Source organism: Lactuca serriola, chromosome 8, assembly GCF_051521515.1.
Source record: "Lactuca serriola cultivar US96UC23 chromosome 8, Lser_US96UC23_V15, whole genome shotgun sequence".
NCBI lineage: Eukaryota > Viridiplantae > Streptophyta > Magnoliopsida > Asterales > Asteraceae > Lactuca > Lactuca serriola.
In genome coordinates, this window is record NC_136415.1 from 203,128,961 (window position 1) to 203,143,444 (window position 14,484).

General features: G+C 32.4%; 2 protein-coding genes and 1 long non-coding RNA gene across 4 annotated transcripts; 2 read left to right on the forward strand and 1 right to left on the reverse strand.

Annotated features, from left to right (window-relative positions):
- The first annotated feature begins 2,378 nt into the window (after positions 1 to 2,378).
- LOC145069396 (uncharacterized) lies at positions 2,379 to 3,026 on the forward strand. Its single transcript, XR_013689486.1, has 2 exons — positions 2,379 to 2,624; positions 2,715 to 3,026. It is a non-coding gene; the product is annotated as an uncharacterized LOC145069396 (long non-coding RNA).
- Positions 3,027 to 4,025: 999 nt separating this feature from the next.
- LOC145068400 (putative late blight resistance protein homolog R1A-3) lies at positions 4,026 to 7,035 on the forward strand. Its single transcript, XM_079015365.1, has one exon. The coding sequence runs from the start codon at positions 4,147 to 4,149 to the stop codon at positions 6,922 to 6,924; it is 2,778 nt and encodes a 925-aa protein (XP_078871491.1). The 5' UTR covers positions 4,026 to 4,146; the 3' UTR covers positions 6,925 to 7,035.
- A 1,078-nt stretch (positions 7,036 to 8,113) lies between these two features.
- Positions 8,114 to 12,827, reverse strand: LOC145068401 (rac-like GTP-binding protein RAC1). 2 transcript variants are annotated; one of them, XM_079015367.1, is made up of 8 exons: positions 12,745 to 12,827; positions 12,369 to 12,586; positions 10,296 to 10,383; positions 10,073 to 10,182; positions 9,314 to 9,377; positions 8,944 to 9,008; positions 8,684 to 8,749; positions 8,114 to 8,357 (listed from the first exon to the last, which is right to left on the reverse strand). In XM_079015367.1, the coding sequence occupies exons 2-8, from the start codon at positions 12,465 to 12,467 to the stop codon at positions 8,253 to 8,255; spliced, it is 597 nt and encodes a 198-aa protein (XP_078871493.1). In that variant the 5' UTR covers positions 12,468 to 12,586; positions 12,745 to 12,827; the 3' UTR covers positions 8,114 to 8,252. The 2 variants fall into 2 exon arrangements, with proteins under 2 accessions (XP_078871493.1, XP_078871492.1); XM_079015366.1 differs by lacking the exon at positions 12,745 to 12,827 and having other exon boundaries at positions 12,369 to 12,612.
- Positions 12,828 to 14,484: the final 1,657 nt, after the last annotated feature.

Here is a 14,484-nt window from a genome sequence, read left to right on the forward strand (position 1 = left end):
TATATATATATATATATATATAAGTATTAAACTTTAATATTATAATAGTATAGGGTTGAATTTTAAACTTTTAAAATTCTAGGGTTTGGAATTAAAGTTTCATTAATGTGACTTTTTCAAGTTCCAAAACTTGAGGGCAAGTTTTGTAACTTGTCAAAACTTTTGAAATTCATAACTTATGAACTTTTATGTTCCATGAATGAGACCTTTCCAATTCCACACTTGTGTACAAGTTATGAAACCTTTCAAGACTCTTTGAATTCTATAACTTACATTAGTTAATGGTTTCATAAATAAAGACTTTTCATATTCCATAACTTGAGGACAAGTTATGGAACTTTTCAAGAACACATATGGATCAAATTAACTAGTCCAATTATGATATGATGATCATTTACCAATTTAACCTAATTTGATTCATATTCAAGATAGTTTCAAATTTTACAAATAACTAGTAATTTCATAAAAATCAAGTAGTTATCTTAGAATTTGACAAACTTCATGGTTTTGGATGGGGATAAACATTACCATATCATTAAAAACAAATTTTATGAACAAAAACAGTTTGTGGTAATGTTCCTAATCCAAAACAGGCCAAAAACTCGAAGATTCTGCCATCAGATGCATCAACTCGTCAAGTACCATAAATGACTCGTCGAGTTACACGCAAACATCATCCAACTCGTCGAGTTCAATCATGGACTCGGTGAGTTGGCCCTAGCAGATTCCCGAAATGCAGTTTTTTATCTTTGAAAATTTACACAATTGCATCAATACAATAGAAAACACTCATGGTTCTGATACCACTATTGAACTTTATGTACTCTAACATTCTTATGGTGCACATCCAACCCTAATGCTTTGGATCTAAGTTTTCTCTAATTATACATGCAACATTGTTTTCCAAAGCATGAGGCCTATTCTAACATACAAAATTTTAACATATGAATCATAAAACAAATTAAAAGTTACCTCTTTATGTAGCTAAGAAGACTTTGGCCTTGTGAGAACTTAACATCCCAAGTGTTGTGCCTCAAACAAGTCACAAACATCAATAAACAACTAGATGGATATAAGAGAGGCTAAGGAGACTCTAAAACCGATTTCTCTTCTTGGAATACAAGTAGTGGTCGATTTTAGGGCTTAGAAACAACATATATATATATATATATATATATATATATATATATATATATATGTGTGTGTGTGTGTGTGTATGTGTGTATAGAATTCCAAGGGTCATGTGTAACCCTAATTCACACATAAGGTTATGATCCATGCACATGCATTTGATTTGGATAACCACTTCATGGACTAGCCCATAAACTTAGTCCGTCACAAATCAATCATGAACCATTAACCCAATTCATAAGTATCAATTTAATTAGTCTCTTTTGATTACTAAATTAATTCTAAATTAATTCTTGATCAATACTAATTAAATTATATGATTCCTCAATTAATATATTATACTTATAATATATTACTAAATCATGAATAACCTCTTACTCAAATATTCATCTATCAAATTGTTCTGATGAAGGCAACCCAAAATGGACCATACTACTATCGGGTCAAGTACATACCAATTATAGTTATAGGCTTAGACACCTAATCCAACACCACCACCACTACCCCATTACCAGCATCACCACCACCGCCGCCGCCATCACCAACTCTGCCACAATTGCCGCCGCTTCCACCACACTCTGTCATCACCACCACCGTCACCACCACCACAACCACCGTCGCTATCAGCGATACCACCACTGCCACCAACCCCAGCCTACCACCGCTATATACACATCTAAAACGCGTTTTTTAATTTTCTAAAACTGAAAATGAAAATGAATAAGTTTTAACTAAACACGTTTTCTAAATTTTCCAATTAAAATTGAAAACGAAAACAAAAAACCAAAAAGAGAAAACACAAAACACAAAATGAAAACTGTTTTTCCGTAACTAAACGCAACCATAGTTTTTCAACGAAGAAAAAACGATTGTACACAAACTACCAGATGATAATTAGAGGAATTGTATTAGGCTAAAACTTTCCAGAGAAAACGAAATTGGTTCCAAATTCTGGAAAAAGGCGTTGCTAGCGGTATTGGATCGATGGTGGCGAGCAAGCGGGTAAACTGTAGTAATTGTAGGGCTCGGCGTAAGTTTGCAGTAACTTCAGCGTTGGACTTATAAATTGGGCTTACTTTATATTACGATGTTATGGGTTCACATTATATGAACTTTTCCTTTGTTCGGCCCTTCTGCAATGTCATTTAAGTAACCCATTTTACAGCTGTTGATCCATATACATATTCAGACCAGTTTCATAAATCACAACTCTAACTTATTCATTAAAATCAACCGAAACTCAGAGTCTAACTATTTACATTGACAGCCCACACCACAATGACTAAAATCAACTAAAACTCAGTCACCTTCGTTATAGACTACTACTGATATGCAGGAGGTGGAGAAACAAGATGATGATGATGTCTATGAAGCAATGAAGAGGGCTTATAAGCATTCGACACAAACTTGTAAAATAAAAGGAATTACCATACGGGATTACGGGTTCAACACTCTATGTGGCTGTTCAAGCTTTCTCTCCTCAAATGGTTTATGTATTCTTCCTTTACCATTCGCTGTGTTTTTTTGTATCAATTTAGTTTTTTTTTCTTTCTTCAAAACGGGGTGTTTGGATTGAATTACAGAGGTTGCTAAGGAAGGATTTGAGGGGAATGAAGCTGAAAATTGGGTTGTATAAGTCCTTGACATGCCCAAGGAGGCAAGGAAAGTGCACATAAAGTGTTTGTAGAAATGCACAAGAGAGAACAAGAGGTGAGCATGAACAGCACGGAAGTCAACATGAGTTTTCACAGGTTTATCTCCATGGACTTGTTAAAGTTTTCTCTTTGAGATTCCTTTGCTTACTCTGTTTGGAGGTTTATCAGCCCGTAATTGTGTGTGTGTGTGTGTGTGAGAGAGAGAGAGAGAGAGAGAGAGAGAGAGAGAGAGTGTGTGTGTGAACTTTTACCTAACGTCTTGAGACAATAATTGTTAATAGTTACATCTCTGTTGTTCAGCTTGTTTAGTAGGGGAAGTAGTTCTCTAAACGTATTCAAAATCAATTGAATGTACTACAAAAATTGCAACAACAATAGCAGAGGGTACTAGAAGCCATACAAAAACAGCAAATCAAAGAAACTGGAAAAATAGTTTATTCCTTTCTCATCAAAGGTAATAGCAATGAAGTAGAACCATTATCAGTGGTGCCCAACTCATTTCACCAAATGTTTCCCTTGTGTTCATTGTTAATTCAATATGTGATTTTGACTTGGATTTGGTTTATTTTCATATATATTTGGTAAATATAGCTAAAGGTGTCTCATGTAAGCCTACAATGGTCTTACTCAAAGGTTGTTGGTGTGGCAAAAAACATCAAAGTTTCACTGTTTGTTTGCAGATGCTGATTTTGCTTTGCAGGTGTTGTATTAATAGTATCTGAAGCTCTCATCAAAAGATATCGTTTAGGTGCTAATTCTCGGGTGCTGTTAATGCTTTCTGGAATATATGACAAATGATAGGAGACTAAAGTACCTTTTTTCTTATATATTATTAATAAACATCTTAAATATAATCTATGCTAAAGGTTACATATTTTAATGATAATGCTAGCAATGTTTTTTTTTTTTTTTGCTTTAGTGACTCTGCAGAAATAGCAATGTACTTTTGTTATTTATATGTTTCTAATAGGATCTTATATTAATATCGATCGTGAAGATATATTAATAATTGTTATAAGTTATAGATTCTGTTTATATTCTAAATTTTTAAGTTTATATATAAAATTCAATAATGGTATGAAGTATTATTTGAAATGGAATGGAGAAAAAAATAATTAAAAAGTGAAAAGTGAACCCTTTACTATGTTGTTGGTGGATTGTAGGGACCATAATCCCATTTTGCAAAAAAGAAAAAAGAGCCAACTTATGTGAAAGGCCTCAATTCCATCTCCTTTATGACAAAGAAAATTTAAAAGGGTCCAAATAATTCACAGAATTTGCAAAACTGCTCTCTACTGTTTGTCTTAATTCAAAACTTCAATACAGAATACAACTGTTCTTCAAGAGAGGAAGAAACAAGATGGCATACGCAAGTGTCCAGATGTTCATGGAAAAGTTGAAGCAACTGATATACTCCAATGATATTCCAGTGATCAACAACCCATCAATCGTTTGTGAAAGGCCTCAATTCCAAATTCTTTATGAAGAGCTTGGCTCCATGATCCAAACCCTTTTCAACCATGAAGACCAAGATCTACACAACTTTGAAGAAGTCAGAAAACTGAAGAAAAGGTTTATAGGTGCAGCTGAAGAGGCAGAAGATATCGTTGATATCTTTCTATCTGCTGTCCACTGTAGAAATATTGGATATTCCCCTAGATCTGATGTCTTTCAAACCTCTCTCCACCTTGAAGTTGTTATGAGATCAATTGAGTCTATCAAGAAAGAGTTCATGACTATGAATATCGATAACATGAAGATGGACTCTTCTCTTAAAACTGACAGACTGCAAATGCAATCTGCTGGAGCTTCCCGCAATAGAAGTTCACTCGGATCGAAGAAAGTAGTGGAAGAAATGGTTGTGGGGATTGATCGTGATGTTGAGATAATACGGGACAAACTTGTTGAAGATGGAAAGAAGTTGGATGTGGTGTCTATTGTTGGTATGGGTGGAATAGGTAAGACTACCCTTGCTAACAAAGTCTTCACTGATCCTTTTGTTGTTTATCATTTTCATGTCCGTGGATGGGCCACTGTTTCCCAAACATATGACAAGCGGGATTTTTTTCTTCGAGTTCTGTCATCTATGGATGATCAGTTAAAGCTTGAGAAAGCAACAGACTTTCAGCTTCGTGAAATGTTGCATAAACGCCTACTGGGTAAGAGATATCTGATTGTCATTGATGATATCTGGAGTACAGAGGCATGGGATAAGCTGAAGTTATTTTTCCCTAATCATAACACTGGAAGTCGAATTCTGCTTACTAGTCGCCTCACTGAAGTTGCTTCACACGCAAAATCAGATGGACTCATTCATCATTTACAACATTTGACAGAAGAAGAATGTTGGGAGTTGCTGTGTGAGAAGGTGTTCCAAGGAGATGAATGTCCCAAATGGTTGCTTGAACATGGAATGCAAATTGCAAAAAACTGTCATGGATTGCCTCTTTCTGTGATTGTGATGGCAGGAGTTCTAGCAAAAGAACCAAGAAGAAAAGATGTATGGCTAAAAATTTCTTGTAGTGTCCATTCGTACATGGCTAGTGACGAGAAAGGATGTCTGGAAACAATAGCATTAAGTTACCACCATCTGCCTCTTCACTTGAGAGACTGCTTTCTCTATCTTGGAGGGTTTCCAGAAGACTACAGGTTCTATTCACGAGTGTTGCTTTGGTTATGGATGGCTGAGGGATTTATACAAGAAGATGGAAGTCAAATCTTGAAGAAAATTGCAAACGGTTACCTGATGGATCTAGTCGACAGAAATCTTCTAATTATAGAAAATAGGTATGTATCGGGAGATGTCTATGTTTGTAAAGTCCATGATCTTGTGAGGCAGGTATGTGTGGAAAAAGGAAAAGAAGAAAGATTCTTCCTGAAAATAGACTCCCCACCATCAAATCGTCTTTTTGGTATCATAGGAAAACAAAATAAGAAATTGAGAAATTGGAAAAAGGTAATTACCACACATAAGCCACGCCGTGTGGTTACATATCAAGAAATCAACATTAAGAGACTGTCTCTTCCGCCCACCCCAAGTATTCGGTCGTTTCTAAGCATTCTTCATAGGATGTTAAATCCGGAGAACAAAACAACCAAAATTCAAAATAGCTCAAAGTTTTTCTGTTCCTTTGCACGTCGTAGGGTGTTAAAGCCAGAAAAGTTTTTCTGTTCCTTTGCACTTCTTAGGGTGCTAAATCTTAAAAAATATGATTCGATTGATTTTTCCCCTGGTTTAGCTTTGCTCGTTCACTTAAGGTTCCTACGAATTTGGCTGTCATCATTCCCACCATCAATATGCAATTTATGGAACCTTCAAACCCTCGTTGTTAGAACAAGTTCTAGTTCTATGGTTTTACCGAGTAACATATCAAATTTGGTGAATCTGAGACATTTAGCCAGTAACACAAATCTATATCTTCCTTCTATTGGAAAACCGATGAAACTACTGGATTTTATTTCGAATGTGGTGTTGGGAGATGGGGTAGATAATTTTCAGAAATGTTTTCCCAGGATCAAGAATCTCACATCTACTCTTTACTCTGACGAGGAAAATGACTTTGAAGTACTCCATTACCTTCACACATTGGCGTTAATTGGGTCGGGCTACAGCAGAAGGAGATCAGTTGAGGGAGAATTGGTCAGAGGTGAACCAAACTTGGGAAAGAATCACATTATAATTAGGTTCCCTGCAACACTGAAAGAGCTTATACTTGAAAGGTGTTGTCTACCATGGAGCTACATGTCCATCATTCAAGCGATACCTAATCTTGAGGTTCTTGCAATAGTAGACAATGGCTTTGAGGGAACCCTGTGGGAAACAGGCGAGGAGCAGTTTCAACGACTAAAATTCTTGAGACTTAAAAAGTTAAATATCAAACAATGGGAAGCCTCAATTATCAACTTTCCATGTCTCAAACGATTAGAGGTGATGAATTGCATTGATCTTGGAGAGATGCCCCTTGAATTAGGGGACATCTCAGCGCTTGAGCATATTGAAGTTTTGACATGTGGAGCTTCTCTTCTGGAATCCCTTCAAAAAATACGACAGGAGCAAGATGATGTGGGAAACGATGAACTGAAGATCTTTGTAGATGGAAGGAAAATGCCCTCTTGTGTACCCAGGAATGAGGATTAATACATTTTACTTGTGGAGTCAGCAACTGATATCATGAATGTTTAGTTGGTCTATTTGCTACCTAGTACAGTGTCTGTTGGTATTCTTTGCCAAAATTTTGATATTGTTCAATCTGTTTTTTACTCTTACCTGGTTGAATCTTTGTTTTAATCAAGTCTTCTTAGCTGGCTTAGGAGTGAAAAGATAAGGCAACCTGGCATTAATTGTCTTGTATGAGAAATATTCACCATAATTAAGCATCCTCTGGAAGGCCTGTTTTTGTTTGCTTGAGTTTTTTTTATTGTTAACGACATTCTTCCTTCCATCATATGGATGACTTTTGTTCTTGTGTTAATAAACTTGGTATCAAAGCAAGATAGTGTACTTTTTCTCAAAATCATGAATGCAACTCTTTGATATGCAGAAACAAGATGCCACATAAGGGAACTTGATTTTTCTAACACTTTTTAAATTACTGAAATTCCTGATTCAAAACATAGAGCGGACAACTTGGTGCCAAAGGTCAGGTTCGTGCAATGCAATTATCCTCTGATTGTTTATCGATCCGGCAGGGGTGTTTGTATCCATTTAATAGTGTTTTGGTATATAAACCAAAATACATATAAGTTGGTTTAATTGTTTTTGGATCAGTTAACCGATGAAACCATTTCAAAATTTCAATTCTAGATTTTCTTACTATTGGATAATAGGGGTGTGGAATAAACCAAATACACATAAGTTGCAACCTTAGTTTAGCATTAAAAACACCTACACCTTAGTTTAGTTTAGCATTATTTTTATAACCGTTGTTCCCACAGCTATAACCTAGTATTTAATATATATATATATATATATATATATATATATATATATATATATATATATATATATATATATATATATATAGACACACACACACATTATTTAAACATGCTAAAATACAACTAAGAGCACCTATAACATTTATTAATAGGTTCATAAGCAACTTACACAAATATGAACCACAAATTGAGCTACAAGAGAACACTCCACATTAACCGGTACACCCGAAGCATATAATAATCATTCAAAAGTAATTTCATTTTCAACCCTCTTAAAATCAAACATCTTTCCACAATCTACATAAAACCATATTACATATTACCCAAATAGTCCCCTAAAGTCTCAACTATTTGGTGTTAAAGAATTACATATATCAACTTACACAACACAAAACACAATAAAAGTGAGCAAATTCATCAAAAACTATATAAAGGCCACAGTGATCAACACTTGAGCATTCACCATTGAAAAGTCAAACTTTCTTCCCATTGTCCATTTGATTCATACTAAAAATCTTGTGCACAAAGTTACAGAATGGAGCATGATTTTTGACCCCTTCGCTTCTTTTTCTTCTTTTGCTTTGGTGGCTGGAGAACCACTTTAATGGCTGCATCAAACACTGCCTTCACGTTCTGCAATAACCATGTACATGTGCAAAAAGACATAAATACCCTTGCATTGCATCCACATCATTGAAAATAGTTTCATTGGTGTCTCATAAAAAAATGCAACTTCTTTCATCTTTAGATGTCACATGGAAAAAATTGCAACTTTAATTTTGGTATTTGCCTCACGAATATTATAACTTTTATGTTCCAAACTCTTAAGGTAAATTACCAAATTGCCCCTGCTAATTTTTAAGGATATTTAGACATTTGACCAAAAGTCAAAAACATTGCAATTTCATGGGACATATATATTATATACATATAAATTGAGCATAAATATGACATATCACCTGCTGTGTTTTTGAGCTACACTCAATGTAAGCAGGGGCACCAATTAGCTTCTTCAGCTCCTCTCCCTATGCAAATATAAATAATAATATGAGTGTTTCTTTTCGACTTAACACAGAAAGTCATACAAATGAGACTTTCCATATTAAGACCTAACTTTTTACAAATTTGCCCTCATTTATTTTTTTTCTTTATATTTCCGCAAGTGATCTCAAATATTTTTTTAAGCATCATTTTAAATGGGAGTAGATTGTAATTGTACCTGAGCTGTAGTTATTGGAACTGCACCAGGATGGTCACTCAAAAACTGTTTATCATCTCGAAGATCTACAAAAGATATAACCATTTAGTCAGTGTTGGAGGGTATTTTGGTCATTTGAGGTCTTGACTTGTCTACATTGACTAATGACTTGTAGTTTCCCTCTCTTTTACAAAAATTGAAAAAATTCAATTTTCAAGATGCTTAATTTGAAAAGCATTCCATTTTGGCAACCATTCTTCATCACAAAAACAAAAATATTGGAGGGTATTTTGGTCATTTGATGGATGGTTTAATACAAACTCGTAGAAAGAAAATGAGAGTAATTGCAATTATTCATTTTGTAGTGAATGAAGGTTGAAAAGAATCTAACCAAGCTTTGTTCCAACAAGGATGATTGGAACACCTGGCGCATAGTGCCTCAATTCAGGAATCCACTGAAATTTTCAACAAAAATACAACAAAACCCATTAAAATTATTACATGAACAATTTTACTCCTATTTTCCAAAATTAATTTCATGAATACACACAACTTAGCAAACAAATACTTCGAATAAGTTGGATGTTAATGTTAGAAACTTAGAATAGTAATAAGTTAATTAAGAGAATATTTTGTTAACGAAATGATACACCAAATATACTCTTGATAATAAAAGGGTTAAAGTTGCGTTGTATTTAAAAAATATTGCTATAAGTTGATAGATTCTTCAAAGTAAAATACAAAAATAGGAAGAAAAAAAAAAAAGAGATGTTGTAATAAACGGAATCTATGGAAGTATATTACTAATTATTCTTGCATTTAAAATTTAAAAAGCAATATCAAGAGTAAATTACAAAAATGGTTCCCGTGCTTTCTCATATTACTATGTTTAGTCCAAACTTGTAATTTTTTCCAACTTTGGTCCTTATTTCAAAGTTTCATATCAATTTTGGTCCCTGGAACCTTGAAATACGAACCAAAATCGATATAAAACCTTAAAATAAGGACCAGTATCAACACAAGACCTTAGAATGAAGACCAAAACTAAAAAAAGGTTACAACTTTGGACTAAACACGGTAAAATTCAAAAAGAACAGGGACCATTTCCGTAATTTACTTACTCCAATATAATCATTAAAAACAGAATCACCTTTTTGGAGACATTCTCATAGCTGGCCTTGCTAATGAGGGAAAAAGCAAGTATGAAGACATCAGCTCCACGATAACTCAAAGGTCTCAATCTGTTGTAATCTTCTTGACCTTTTTTTTTGTAAAAAAATAATAATAATAATAAATAACATAACTTTTTTTAGCAGAAAAAGATTATTAAAAAAAGACATATACACCAACTTATAATCAATTAAGGAATCAACCTGCAGTATCCCACAATCCAAGATTTACAGTGCTCCCATCTACCACAACATTTGCACTAAAATTGTCAAAAACTGTAGGCACGTAATCCTGTTTTCATAAATAAATGAAGAAAGTCAACATCCAGTCAAAATCATACATGAAGAATCGTTGGAATTTGTGGAAAAAACACATCTTCTACAACTTTTAATTATATGCAAGAAACAGATCTTTCATTTATAATACAGAAATCGATGAAAATGTGTTGCTATTGCTTGCATTTGGCCCCTTTTTCACATTAATTAACTATATATGATTCTTAAATACAAAGGAGTGTTCTATTACTTTATCCCTTTATGTTGTTACTTATCATTTTTGGTGTGAAAAGAAAATAAATTTTGATTCTTGATCTTATTTGATGCGAGATAAAATCAAGAAAGATCCACATGATGGTGAAAGAAAGAAAATAAGGTAAACAAGTAGAAATGAGAATGTAAAGAAAATAAGTTTTAATAAAATTCCATATCTTGCCCTTGCTTCCTTCACCACAAAGAAATTTCATTTATGATGATGGATTTGGGGGCCCACCAACCAACTATATACTTTATCTATACACATCATCCTCCACCCACTACCCAACTAATTAATAAAAGATTCTTTAAATAAGTAATAATAAATCAAGAATCTGTATGCACACTGATTTTTGTGAATTGAAGAATCATTTAATCAGATACTCAGTTCATTAAGATTATGGGTAGTTAGGTAATTTTCTGTTTGATTCAATAATCATTTTTCTTTAACCAGCTCCTTACCCACTTCTCCAAAATATATTATTTTGACCCTAAATAGTCAAAAAAAAATATTAGACTTAGTTTTCATCAAACACCCAAAATTGATTATTAAGACTTCAAGTAGGTAAAACTAAACAGATAAAATACGTTGCAGTTTTTCAGTATTTTGACCGTTTTCAAAACCGGAAAAGAAAAAATTAAAAGCTAAAAAAGTCTATGATGTTTAACCACTATAGACAATAATTAAGTGGCTAAATCAATAAATTGTTGTAAGTACTTTATATCTTCTATGTTTTTACCCTTTTATATACGTATAATACGACTATAGTAGCTAGCTACTCTTCCTTTTATGAATGTACTATTGAAATTCACATGTGAATATTGAAATCCTAACAATGACCATAGATGAGGCATAATATTGACTATTGAGAGCTACATGAATAATGTTTATTTGGTTTCTTGTTTCCTGTAATTCACTATTTTTGTGGGTGATTGATGATACAACTAAGCAAGATTATTATGTTTCTTTTTTCCCCATTAAGTAAATAATGTTTAAAAAGTATTTGACAAAAACATGGCAAAAAAGGGAAAAAGTAAAAAGTTTAGGACTTGATCGCAAAAGCCTAGTTTTTGTGACTTTGTTATTAAGTCATTATTTTTAAAAGGAAACACTTGTATATGTATATGGCTTGATGGATTAAGTATTGTCCCTATTAGCTCATTAAGAGATAGCTTTGTAGGGAGGACAGGTGGCCATTCATACAGACAAAGGGTAATAGGTGTCTATCCCCCATTCATCTTAATCTTATCCCTATTTATTTCATACAACTTGTGCATTTACAGATCCAAAATGTAGTTGCATCTAACATACCACAACAATTCAATTCTCATGGAAAATAAGTACAAATCCAAATTCAAAATATATCCTACAGAATTATAGCATAAAAAGTTCAAGAATGAAAAAGGAAACTTTCTTTCACACGTTAAAAACAGCAAAAAAACACATAATCATGTCTTCTATCAAAGAAAGACAATTCACGAAAAACTAAAAACAAGAACAGTAAGGTTTTTGCAGCGAAAACTTCCCCACCATTGAAATTTTCATTTAATTATAACAAAATTCAACGAAAAAATGTCTACCTATCGAAAAAAATCATCGTTTTGAACCGTTTCATTCAAATTGAATCAAAATTAGGTCGGAATAGAACTATTATCGTCAATTTAGGGCAAAATTAGCTTCTTCGAAATGAGAACAATTAAAATTATTGAAGAAATTAAATCGAGATGAAGTTGAATTGACTTTACAGTGGGGAAAGTGTTGCTGGTGTAAGAAATAAGCATACAGGTCTTCCCAACAGCTCCATCGCCGACTGTCACGCACTTTATAAACCGAGATGCGCTCATTCTTGACTTTTTCCGGTAACCGGAGTTTGACTTTGACCTCCGACGACCAACTTCAACAAATATTCTTGTTCTCCTCTCTTGATTAACTTCTCTTTCCTTCAGACTTCAAGACAAAAAAGCTGCAAAATTTCTCCCCAAACATCAAAACCCTAAAATATTTCCACACTGACTACAATATAAGGACCAAAATCAGCAGCACATTCATCGATTTCGGAACATTTCATACAAATAGTGTGTGATTGTGTGTGTTTTGTGTGCAGAGAGAAATGAGAAGCACCTTAGAGAGAGAGAGAGAGAGAGAGAGAGAGAGTTGCAGTAGCTTTAGACAGCCAGCTATATTTTCAATGTTCTTGAATTTCTTCATTCTCTAATAATTTAAGAATTTAAAATAAATAATATCTTATGCTCAAATTAATATATTTAATAATCATATTTACTTCACAATTAAATATGTAGGTAATCAATATGATTATATGACAGATATTCTATGATGATTATTTATATTTATAATTAAATAAAGGACGTTTGGATATGAAGAAAATAATCAAGTTTTTGGAGTTTCACAATTCTGATTTAATGTTTAGGTTTCGTTTTTTTAGTTACTTTTTTATAAAAATAAAAAATAAAAACTCGAAAAAAGTTACTTGTAACAAAACTTACGATATCATAAAATTATATAAACTTTGTTATTTTAGTATAACTGATTATCTCATATTGATTTTATTCTTCAAAAAATTATGTGGGCCTATGAGAGGGTGACAATTTCATGAACATAGGTGTAAAGATGGTGATGTTTGTGTTTTTTTTCATAAGCTTTTTTATTTAATTAATTTATTTTCTGATTATATGGAAATTATAGCTTTCAGTTTTGTAATTTCGTACACTTCATCCTGTTCAAACTAAAAAAACATGAAACCTCATGGACGTTAAAATGGGGTTTTAGCATATGAGTATCACTTATTTATGAGAATTTTTAACATGTGGATGTATTTTTTATGAAGCTTCGAGTTTGAAATTTAGTTGTCTTAGGGTTTTTCAAAAAATCCGTACACAATATCAAAAAAATCTTGTCCTCTATTTAATGAACAGCTTCATATTTTTTTTTTTTCCGTAATTGATTATTTTTAGACTTTTGGTTAATATTTGACTAAAAGTCAATTTTAATTAAATTTCCCGTTTTTACATTACTAGTTGTAAGACTCATATATTAAATGGGTCAATTAAAAAAAACTAAATATAAAGTCAAAATATTTGAGAACTTAAAATTTATAAAAAAAATAAGAAAAATAATGAATTGTTATAATGAAAATATTTTTTATCTTTTAACTTTAAACAAATAATTTAAATAAATAAAATAAACTAATGAGTTTTAATTTAGGAAATTGGAAATTAAAATGTAAGTTAATTAATAAAATTGATATACATTTATTGCAATTATTACATTAAAATATTATGTGGAATTTAATAAAATATAAAAAGTCATAAAATAACATGTGAAAAAAAAATTAATTCAAAATAATCATAAAATAACATTTGACAAATTGAATGAGAGTGTAACAAGTGGTAAAAAAAACTTTCATTTATTAGAGAGGATATGTTACATAGATTGATTCTGGAAGGCTCAAAGAGCTCTCTAAAATCTTTCATCTCTACGGAGAATCAAAAAAGTTTTTTTTGTTCAACTATTGATCAATTAACATTCAGTCATTATACCTTTAAATTAATTCTAATTAATTCTAATTAGTTTCTAATTAGTTTATTAACCTATAATAAATCAATTAACTAATTATATCACTTTCTTAATTCTTTTCTAGCTATTATAGTTTTTGAGGGCAACCCAAAAAAAGCTTTGTTATTATTCCTAAAGTTATGCCAACTAGTTAATAGTTATGACATTTGACACTTGTTTCCAACATTACCACCAATGTAAGAAGGTTGGCGTCTACGGGAAGAAGATGAATGATATTGTTGTGAAATAAATGTCACTGGAGGTGTATAAGAACCGTGCAAAGATAAT